This window comes from Astyanax mexicanus, chromosome 3, assembly GCF_023375975.1.
Source record: "Astyanax mexicanus isolate ESR-SI-001 chromosome 3, AstMex3_surface, whole genome shotgun sequence".
Lineage (NCBI taxonomy): Eukaryota > Metazoa > Chordata > Actinopteri > Characiformes > Acestrorhamphidae > Astyanax > Astyanax mexicanus.
Genome location: NC_064410.1, coordinates 33,942,911 through 33,955,029, shown reverse-complemented (window position 1 = coordinate 33,955,029; position 12,119 = coordinate 33,942,911). Strand labels below are relative to the sequence as shown.

At 37.9% G+C, this 12,119-nt stretch overlaps 1 protein-coding gene across 2 annotated transcripts in view; it reads right to left on the bottom strand.

Moving 5' to 3' along the window:
• The window catches only part of zfpm2b (zinc finger protein, FOG family member 2b), an 80,967-nt gene that overhangs the window by 29,393 nt on the left and 39,455 nt on the right, over positions 1-12,119 (bottom strand). For both annotated transcript variants that reach the window (XM_049476395.1, XM_007254697.4), the window contains one exon: positions 5,898-6,022. In XM_049476395.1, coding sequence (XP_049332352.1) covers positions 5,898-6,022 — 125 coding nt within the window. The remainder of the gene's footprint in view (positions 1-5,897; positions 6,023-12,119) is intronic.

The following is a 12,119-nucleotide window of genomic DNA, read 5'->3' as shown; positions in this document are numbered from 1 at the left end:
GTTGTGAGGGCTGATCTTTAGCCACATTGTACCTCCCTATCATCCACATCACACCGCTTCCTGAGACTGGCAGAAGAAGAATTTAAAGAATCGGTGTGTGTTTCATAAAAGAACTGATAGAGAGGGTTTTAAAATCAAACTCCAACACTGAGGGTCTTTCTGCTGCCGCTTTCTCTCTGCTGTCTCTCACACGAGGTGATGATCTTCTCTGTAATGAAACTGGATAATGTACATGAAAGACAGTTCATAGATGAACAGATACAAAAGCCACTTCTTAGGAGCTACACTCTTCATAATACAGGTGCTTCAGCAGGCCTTCTGAGCAATACCTATACCATAGAATAACTGCTTTTGAATTCAGTTTGTTTTTCAATTCAATGTGTTCCAATTTTTCTTATATGCTGTATTCGTCTTACAAGCCATATTCCTGTCATCAAGTTGAATTTTTCTACTCAGATTGGATTTAGCAATGTTGATAGTTCAAATTCATCCTTGTTTAGAGATTTTTGCAGACAAATCTGATTTGTTTCTTAAACCTTTTCTGCTTAGATGATTGTCCGCACTGTTATTCGCAAGTGATCAGAGCGGATTTGCCTGTCTGGACATCACAAATGCATTTGTTGCTTTGGTAACAAGGTCTGCATTAGTAACTAACCATTGGAGCTCTTCTTAGATCCTCACACTTCCATTATGTTGTTGTTTATGATACTGAGTGATGAAAAAGCACATTAAAGTAATTTATTTTGAGCGTACTGAGTGTACAGACTGAAACTATAAAAAAATATGATTATAATCACATTTTAAACCACCAAACCAAATATAGTTTAGATCTGATTTGCGAAAATCAGATTTTATGTATTTTCAGGCTGTCCAGACTGTTAAAAACCTGGATATAATCAATCTAGATATGCCAAAAATTGGACTTGAGCTTGCAGTCTGAATCTGTGAATTAATCTCTGAATCTCTGAAACTCAACACATGCGCACATTCATACGTTTATGCAGGTTGCCTCTGATGCTTTGCCTTTTTTGCCACCAGAAAAAAACAAGTCACGAGTTTAATCTGTTGCATGTGTGCATCTGTGTGATGCAAATGCTACAAACAGAAAAGTTCTATAACAACAGAAATATAGCATCAGCCTGATAATGTGAACATAGCCCAATTTACAGAAACTGGTTAAATTCCTTGTGAACTGTTTCTACTGTTTGCCTCTTTGGCTACGTTCACATTACAAGCCACATTGCTTAAATCCGATTTATCTTGATGATTCACATTCACAAATGTAAGTTACCTGTATCTGTGTGTAATGTGAACGAAACTGTGAAACGCCTCACATGCGCACATTGATATGTGTATAAACGTTCTTCGCCAAAAAAAAAAAAAAAAGTTTGAAGTTCATGCTCAGGTCGAGGAGGAGAAAAAAGACCAGACTGTTTGCTTTTGCTGTTTTTGCAGCTATAGCTGCACAGCTGCACCAAAAGTACGAAAGAGAAGCACGTAGCGCATCCGTAAAAGCAAAAAGACGCATGAATTTCGATTTGACCAGTCACACAGTCACAAAGAGACTCAAATCTGATTAAAAAAAAAAAAAAAAAAAAAACTATTTGGCACGTTCACACAGCAATGAAAAAATCAGATCTGAGCCACATTGAACAAAAAATCTTATTTGAGTCATTTCAGCCTGGTAATGTGAACGTGGTCTTTGTTACCCTTCCCTTCCCATTTCTTTCACTTTGTTCTCTCTTCTTTTTTCTCCTCTCCTCCTTTTACCTCAGTACATTTCTCAGTTCACCCTCCTTTTTCCTTCGCTCTTCACCTTCTCTCCTCTTTTCTTCATGTTTCTCCTTTTCTTTTCTTTCACTTCTCGTCAGTTTCTTTTTCCTCTTCTCTTTTTTCTTTTCATCTCTCATTCTACCTCAACTCCTCTCTCTCTCTCTTTCTTTCTCTCTTCCCTTTCTCCCTCTCTCTCCTGTGCCAGGCTGGAGACGGATGCCCGGGCAGGTTGGCAGTGCCCGTGCTGTTTGGACCTGATAACTCTCTCTCTCCTCCTCTCCCGCTCCTCATCCCTCTCTCCTCTCATCCCTCTCTCGCTCTCTGCCAGGCTGGAAGACAAAGCCGTGTGACGCTCGCCCCGGTGAGGCTGCCGACCAGAAGACGACAGAATTCAGCAAAAATGCAGATTTGGGCCAGAGAGGGCGAGGAGCGCGGTCAGCAGTGCGGAGCTAATGAGAGATAAAAGAGGAGATACATGTGGAGAGAGAGAGAAAGAGAGAGAAAGAGAGAGATAGCTACACAGAGAATGAGGAGAGTGAGGAGCATCTCTCTCCTCCCACTGAGAAAAGTAAGCAGTCAGTGTTGGGCTATTAGCGTTAGCTGCTCTGATCCCAGCAGCATCCACAAGTCATATCTGCTGGCCCGCTGTGCTGGAATTTTACCAGCATCTCAAATGCCTTTATTGAGGTTATGGAGATTATCTTCACAGCGCTATGAATACTCTGATTGTATCTGCCTTAAAATATCTCTTCTATTTAGCTAATCTTAGGTCGTATTATACTGATTTGCTTTATTCTATTTCACTTTAGCTCAGACGCATTTCTGAATACTAATACCAAGTTTAAACCTCAATCAGATAAATTCAGTAAGCTCATTCATGTTTTTTTTTCTGTTTTGGGCATATATCTGTAAATATTTAAAAATTAAATTCAGATGTAAAACAAGTACCACATATTTTAACATTTTGTTTTAGAAATCAGGTCAGAATTAGTTATTTGAAACAGAAAACATTGAAATAAAGCATTTGAATTATTAAATGGTTGGAACAGATATGTAGAAGCAAAAAACACACTTTTAAAAAGAACTTCTTTTATCTCCAGCACTAAACCAACACTCCTATATTCTGTATATGCAGTCAAATGAACAAACACACATTCACACACTGTCCTGTGACTGTCTCAGTTTGTTTAGTATATGTCATTTAAGAACTGCATAAGTTAAAATGACTGAGAATGTGCTGTAAGGAACATTACACAGCTTTAAGGGGTCTGTGACACATACGTAACCATGGGCTCTTTTGGTTTAAGCACTGGTTGACGCCACTGACACAATCAACAACACAATATCTCTCATAGGTCACAGCCACTCTCTTCCCACACTCCTCAGCTCTTCCCAACCTCCCCAGCTCTATAATAACTCATTAACTCTTCCCAAACTCTTTAGCTCTTCCCTAATTCCCAAGCTCTTCCCTAGCTTCCCAGCTTTTCTCAAACTCTTCAGCTCTTCAATAACTCCCTAACTCTTCCCTAACACCGCAACTCTTCCACAACTGATTCTTCAGCTTTTCCCTCACTTTCCAGCTCTTTCCTAATTCCCCAGCTCTTCTCTAACTCCCCAGCTATAACCTAATTCCCCAGCTGTTTCCAAACGCCCCAGTTTTTTCCTAATTCCCCTGCTCTTCCCCATCTCCCAAGCACTTACCAAACTCCCCAGCTTTTCCCTAGCCCACCAACTCTTCTCTAACTCCCCAGCTCTTCCATAACTCTGCAACTCTTCCCTATATCACCAGCTCTTCCCAAACTCCCCAATTCTTCCCTACCTTCCAGCCCTTCATTAACTACCAACTCATCCCTAACTCCCCAGCTCTTCCCAAATTCCCTAGCTCTTCCCTAATTCCCCAGCTCATCCCAGACTCCCTAGCTCTTCCCAAACTCTCAAGCTCTTCCCTAAATCCTTAGCTCTTCCCTAATTTCCCAGCGCTTCCCTAACTCCCCAGTTCGTCCCTAACTTCCCAGCTCTTCCCTAACTCTTTCTCACCTCCCAAACTCTTCCCTAACATTTTTATTGTATCATATTTTGCCAATAATTCCATAGAAAAGAAGCCATTATTACCATTATTATTAAAACATATAAATATGATTTTAACCTCATTAATGCTTTTGTTTATGAACTCTACAGTAGGTACAGTGCCACACCGCACCTCACACACTATCCACTTCCTAAATCTTCCTGATGGAGTGTGTGTGGAAGTGACTATGTGGGAATACTGTAGAGAGACAGTGGAGCTTGTCATGGCTCTCTCTCTCTCTCTCTCTCTCTCGCGCGCTCCCTCTCTCTTTCTCTCTCTCTCTCCTCTGAATCCTCTTTCTCTTATCAGGCCTGCCCAGGCCTCCATCGGCCTCTCCCCACTCTGACAGGAGCAACAACAATACCCCAGCGATACCACAGCGCTTCAGAGAGAAACCTGCCACGGGCACAGATTACCCATGACACACACACACATACACTCACTATTTCTTTCTCTCTCTCTCTCTCTTTTTCTCAGACATACGAAACAGCATGAAAAACGGCACACTCTATTCCCCCTCCAACCCAAAACTTCCAAACTGGACACTGAAACACACATTGTGCTCACTTTTATACTCCTGTTCTGCTTTACCTGTTCATTCCTCTGCTCTGTTCCCTCCATAACAATCCCCCACACTCTTCAGTGTGAACCGCTTAAACCTTAAAGGGTCCGTAGCCCACTTTTCCCACACTATATATTTTTGTTTTTTTCAATACATTCAAACACAACAAATTTTTAACTTTATCAAAGTAAATTAACCTCTTAATATTTTCTGTTTTTGATTGTTTTTGCTGCAGTTCCTTTTCAAGCTTTATTCTGATGGGCTGCATTTAGTGTTCTGTATAAAGCATTGTTAATTATTACTAGTGCTGTTGATTAACTGAAAAAACATTTATGAAATTAATCACACAGAATAGAATTCTGTGATTAATCATGATTATGATTTCTTGTTCCTTGCTTTTGATAATATGTATTTTGATAATATGTATTTATGTATTTAAATGTGAATAAAATAATCAGTGTTAGAAAACATAGGTTTCGATTATTGCTGCCAATCCCTTACAAATAATACTGTCTTAATTATAACAATATTTTCTGTGACTAAATCATGGATAAATTCATGATTACATTTTTTTAACCCTTGTGTGGTGTTCGGGTCTGTGGGACCCGTTTTCATTTTTCATCAAATGATACTAAAAAAATATTTTTTCAAACTCAAACTCATTGGCATTGGCTCATTTTTTATGAAAAACATATCAAAACACATTTTCGATAAACACACACTGTAAAACTGCAAATATTAACCATGTAAGCTGTTTATATTGCTTGCAATTTAGGTAAAGCAAGCATGTGTAAAGCATTTTAATGTAAAATTGCTTAATTTTGCTTAATTAAATACATATAACAAATTAGACGAGTAACAAAAATATGAAGACCACACAAGAGTTAAATGCTGGTACTGAACTGTATTTTTGGGGAAGGGGATAAAAATAATGTTGTAGTGTGACTTATACCTGGTAGACTAGATCCTTTTTTTACTGTATTATAATATCTCAGGGTAGTTTTGATGCTTTTCAAACTAGAATATTGTAATTTGCTGAATTACTGAGTTTAACTATGTTTTAATGAAGTAAATAAACACTAGTTTAGCTCCACATTCCACACACAAGAGCTTAAAAAAGGCAAATGTTCCATCTGCTGTGTGTGTGTTTGTGTGCACATGACCACACAAAAGTAAGAGAGAGAGAGCATAAACTTCAGCATAAATAAAATCTACCTTCTGAACTCATTAGTTCAGAGCGCTACTGTGTTATATCGCTAAATAAAACTAATGCGTCACCAAGCTCTGTCAATATTTCATGTGATTAATTTGCGTTAAAAAATAAATGCATTAAAGTTTCCAGATTAACTGCATGGGTTAACATGTTAGTTATAAAAGCAGATGCAGCAATAACACTTTAAATGCATTGTGAACAGTCAGGTGTCCCTAAACTAATGATTTATTATTTACACTTCCGGTATCACAGGAAGCAAAGTAGACAGAAAAAAGTCTTACTGCATCATTTCCTCCTGCGGATGTTTCTATTTTTCCTAGGAAAGGCCCCCATGTGGTGCCTGGAGGAAGCACCTGCCGAGAACGAAGGCTTTTCTCCCCTCCATCACTGACCACCTCCAACTCTCCTAAAAGAAAAAAACACATTAAATGTTTGATATCTAATTTGTGCTTCTTTAGTTCAGAAAGATGATAAGATAACTCTAAGACTGCCACACATTGAAACTCTTTAAAGGCACCCAAAACTATCTTACACCTCTCAATATGACTTACACTGACTTACCAGAAACTATTTTATGTGTCCCATGACTTTTGCCATGTCCTACTGAAGCCAAATCACCAGTGAGACATGTGTGGGGGTCAGCACAGCTTCAGAAACTGTGTGTTCCATCCATTTGGAAGACACCACGAATTACGATAATGCATTCTTTGCATGCCTTGTCATGAGTAGACTGGCCAGTATTTTTTTCTGATTACATAATAATAGTTTTATGTACTGTAGCATAAAATGTATGCTACAGTGATTTTATAATTGCATCCATAAAATCACAAAAAAGAAAATAATAACATGCAATGCAATACAGTGCAACAATGCAATGATAAATGGTTGCTCAATAAATAATTTAATGATCTGCAAATAAATCAGCCAAGCAATCATGAACCATAAAAAAGAACAGTAATATAGAAATATGTAATGTGTAAATATTTACAGGATATAGTATGTTTTTTTTCTCTAATCACCACCATAACAATAATTAAAATTTTTGTTACCACACTGCAAAAAACGATTCTTGAGCCCAGTAAACTTTGCTCATTAATATGAGAAGATTTTACCTAAAATTATACTTTTTGAACTATGCTTAATTAAAACAGTATGTACAACCCAATATTTTGTGTGTTTATTTTGTTTAGAAATTTGGAGAAATATTGCATGAATATTTGAGTAAAATCAACATGATTTGAGCCCAGTGATGTTTGCTCATTATAATGAGAAGATTTTACCTAAAATTATACTTTTCGAACTTTGCTTAATTACAAAAATAAGTACAACCCAATAGTTTTAGTGTGTATTATGTTAAGATTTTGTTACGCCTAACTAAATATTTTAAGGCTGCTTGGGAGACCACGAGGAACTGATACAAGTACTTATCTCCACTGATGAAGAACTTTTGGAAGGCAGCGAGCATGGACTGCATGGGTAAGAGCACAGTGACTGATTATTTTTGAGATATTTACAGTTGTGAGTTATCTGTGTAGTTTAAGTTGGTTTTAGAAACACGGTGCTTCAGTGAACTGTGTTGGCCTGCAGCTATACACTGTAAAAAATGATGTGCTGGTTTTACTTAAAAATATAGTGCAACGTTTTTGCAAGCTTGTTTTTAAGTGTTACCCACAAATCTTTTTTGATAACTTTTAATTAAAATATTAAACTGATATTACTTAATAATTTGCTTGCAAAAATGTTGCACTATATTTTTACGTAAACCCATAGAAACATTTTTCGTCATTTTTACAAAAAAAATTACAGTGAAATTACTTAAAAATAAGGTTGCAAAAATGTTGCACCATATTTTTACGTAGAACCAACAAATATTTTTTTGTCATTTTTAACTAAAATCTTAAACTGACATTACTTAATAATAAGGTTGCAAAAATGTTGCACCATATTTTTACGTAGAACCAACAAATATTTTTTTACTCATTTTTAACAAAAATCTTAAACTGGCAATACTTAATAATACGTTTGCAAAAATGTTGCACCATATTCTTAAATAAAACTAAGAAAAGTTTTTTTGTCCTTTTTTCAAAAAGTCTTAATACTGACAGTACAAAAAAAATCACTTTACGCCTTCACATAAAAAAATGTCTTTGTCCAGTGAATAAACTTAATATTAACTTAACTTAATATTGTAAGATGAACATGAGCAAGACAGCAGGTTGAGCAGCTGAACATTAAATATTTAAAAGCAGTTAAAAAAAAGTCTTAGACCATTTCAAATGAACTCCATTTATTTTTTTTAACAAACAGTCTGTAATTATAGAAATACATGTGTTTTATGCTCATCTGCAAAAACTCTGTAAAACAGTGTAGAAACAAAAATAATATTTTATCCCTTTGTCTCCCTAACCTGCAGGCCAATTACTGAAAAAAAAAGCATTTTACAGTCAGTTGAAATAAGTAGATCAGAAAGGTGTTTGTACATAACTTTTTATATTTATTGCACATCAGAATAGAGCAGAATAAAATCCTTTAAAAAAACATTTTTTTTTTATAAAAAAAAAGCAAAAGCAAAAAGTAAACAGTTACAGAGAGTGTCACAGGTGTGCTTCGGCACACGTGTAAAAACACTGGCTCTGATTGGCTACCACCTCTGTCCCGCATAACTCGCCACCTGATTGGCTGAGCCCAGACCTCTTTTTTTTTCTCAGGCTGAAGCCCATGGAAACGCGCATGCGCAGTTTATCGCTGTAGAACAAAGAGAAACTCCTAAAATAAACCGTTAAAGTTGATAATATTTTTTTCTAAAAGCAGTGCTCGGATATGAGGATTACTGGAGACTGGACTGATGGATGTTGTGATGTTTGGAGGGGTTCTGAAGCCCGGACTCTGAGGTACGCGCTGATATTCTCTGTTTGCGTGTGAGGGGTGTCCTGTAGTAACCCCAGGCGGATCAAAGAGCGTGTTCACAGACCGAACCGTCTAACGCACTCTTATTCAGGAACCGTACATCCGACAGTAAAACGGTTTGCAGCTCCGTAATCCTGAGAGTCAGCAGGCTGTCATTGATATATTGAGCCTGTAATTATTCATAAACACAGCCAGATATTAATTATTATATTTATCTGGCCCGCCGTCGGGCCAGGGCGTGTTAAGAGCGTGTCAAGTTCAACAGGTGTTACACCGAGAACTGTCACCTGTTTAGACCTGGAGTCACATTACTGGAGTCGAATTACTGTTATTATATCATTATATAGTAACGCACTGCTTTCAATCACCAGTAACGTCAACGGCGTTGTAACGACAGGAAAAGTAATTAATTATTTTATCTCGTTACTGACAAAATGACGTCGTTACCTAACGCCGTTACTTATAACGCTGTTATTCCCAACACTGATAATTATAGAACTAAGTGCACCAAGCTGCTCAGTGAAAAGGAGAATGTAAAAAAGGGGTTGAAGTGGCCAATCATTGTAGCTAACATGCGTTAGCCTTATAGCACGCGAACAATACTTTGATTAGCCAGCTAGACCGACTCTGGTCTGGCGTTACTCACCGGGGTCTCTAATGCGGTGCACGCTAACGCGGTGTAAGCATTACAGCACGCTAACGCTGTGTTAGCATTACAGCACGCTAACGTGGTGTTAGCATTATAGCACGCTAACGCTGTGTTAGCATTACAGCACGCTAACGCGGTGTTAGCATTACGGCACGCTAACGCTGTGTTAGCATTACGGCACGCTAACGCTGTGTTAGCATTACGGCACGCTAAAAATAAGTTGATTAAGCCAGCTAGACCGACTCTGGTCTCCTCACCGGGGTGGCTAATGCGGTGTTAGCATGACGGCCCAGCCCGGTTTGTACGCGCCCAGTGCCGGAATAGCCACCCGGGTGGTTAGCCTACGTGCTAGCTAGCTACATTTGCCCTTTCTTTCGGTTTGATGCTTGCAGTGCTGGAAAAAAATCAAAGAGCACTTCTGAATCAGTTTCTCTGATTTTGCTATTTATAGGTATATATCTGAGTAAAATGAACATTGTTGTTTTATTCTATAAACTACGGACAACATTTCTTCCAAATTCCAAATACAAATGGATTAAATTATATTTAGAGAATTTATTAACAGAAAATGAAAACTGGCTGAAATAACAAAAAAGAAGCAGAGCTTTCAGACCTCAAATAATGCAAAGAAAACAAAGTTTTAAGAGTTCAAAAATCAATATTTGGTGGAATGACAGTTTTCATGCATCTTGCTATGTTCTCCTGCACCAGTCTTACACACTGCTTTTGGATAACTTTATGCCACACCTGGTGCAAAAATACAAGCAGTTCAGCTTGGTTTGATGGCTTGTGATCATCCATCTTCCTCTTGATTATATTCCAAATCGAAGAAACTCATCATTTTTAAGTGGTCTTTTATTTTTTTTTCAGAGCTGTATATGTGTATTTCAGTGTTTTGATAGCATCAAGGCGTTACTCTAACAGTGTTGATGTATCTGGCAGTTCAGTAGTTGTGATATACTATAAGCTGTAGTGTATACAGTGTAGTGTTTAAAATCTTTCTGTAAAATTAATTTCTTCATTACCATTTGTCTGCCCTTCTTTACCATACAAAATTACACAGACGGTGCCTTGATACTGGATATACTGGTAAATGAGCTCTGCTGTGATTGGCACTTAGTAAAAAAGCAGTACTTATAACAACACGTATAATAATTTCAGTCTGAAAGGGTGGAGATATTACACTATGGACTAAATATGTTAATTTTAGGAAATGCATTGGATTTTGTTGGTTGTTTTTAAGTCCTTTAATATAAAGATATATTTCAGAGCTATATGATGATTTGACTCACTGACCTGAGAAATCATCAAGTTTTGATTTATAAAGGGTCTGAATACCAACTCTCTCACTCTCTCTCTCTCTCTCTCTCTCTCTCTCTCACACACACACACACACACACGCACAGCAGCGCAGCAAACGGCTCCTTCAGCTCCTGCAGTCAATTAGCAGATCATAAACTGCAGAGAGATTCTCTCTACCCTGGATGACCTGCTTGTCTCTTTGATTAGGCTTTAGCCCTCTACGCTCTGACAAGCCTCAGATAAGGTGCATTAAGCCTCTCTCTATATCTCTCCACTCTCTCCCCCTCTCCCAGGCCTCTCAATTTCTCTCTCTCTCTCTCTCTCTTGCTCGCTCTCTCTTTCTCATATTTTCTCTCATTTGTCTCTCCCTCCTTTTCCTCTTGCGTCTCTATATTTATTATATCTTTCTTTTCTCTCTACCTGTCTCTCTATCTCTTTTTCTCTCTCTTTCCCCTCTATCTCTCTCTCCTTCAGCCATAGATTAAACTCACACCTCTGTCTCTGGCCGCAGCAGGAGAGAGTCAGAGTTCAAGTAGGAGCTTCTTCTTTTATGTTAAAGCGATACTTCCCTTTTTAATGTAGTTAGTGTGATGTAGTTAATCCAATACGTTTTTGGTGTCTGAAATGCAGCTCTGTAATTTTTCTACGATGCATGTTATGCATGGTTATACAAAACCAATTAGCATGTTGTTAACTGTATCATAAAATAAAATATAATTAATAGAAACAGTTTCTTGGAAAATGACTCCCCCCGCGTTTATTACTACTTAATGCTTCTAAAAGGAAAAATTAGGTGCAGCACTTCATCTTTAAATGATTGGGAAGTAGTTCTGGATATATTAGTTAAAGTCAGGTCAGGTTGTTCTAGAAAGTTGAAAGTAGCAAAATGGGTAAAGGATTCTCCAACAATCTTGATCAAAATATCACAGGTAGCTCCCACCAGAGTTAATGCCAAATACATAGAGGGGTTGGACAATGAAACTGAAACAGTAAGAGCAGAGTGTGAAGGTTCAATTAGCAGGGTAAGAGCACAGTTTTGCTCAAAATATTGCAATGCACACAACATTATGGGTGACATACCAGAGTTCAAAAGAGGACAAATTGTTGGTGCACGTCATGCTGGCGCATCTGTGACCAAGACAGCAAGTCTTTGTGATGTATCAAGAGCCACGGTATCCAGGGTAATGTCAGAGAACCACCAAGAAGAACCAACCACATCCAACAGGATTAACTGTGGACGCAAGAGGAAGCTGTCTGAAAGGGATGTTCGGGTGATAAACCGGATTGTATCCAAAAAACATAAAACCACGGCTGCCCAAATCACGGCAGAATTCAATGTGCACCTCAACTCTCCTGTTTCCACCAGAACTGTCTGTCAGGACAATAAATTATTGTGGACTAAAACCAGGTGTTTCAGTTTCATTATCCAACCCCTGTATATCTACCATCAGAAAGAGTCCCAACAAACCTGGTTTTAATAGGAGGTATGCAAAGAGGACGGGAGCAACCCTTACTGTAAAGAAAACAGCTAATTGTAAAAGTGTAAACATTATGTGTTCAAAAGTCTGTAGACACCTGCTCCTACTCCAGTGTTCCTACTAAAATCAAGATGATTTATTTTGCTGCAGTAACAGTCTATAGTCTT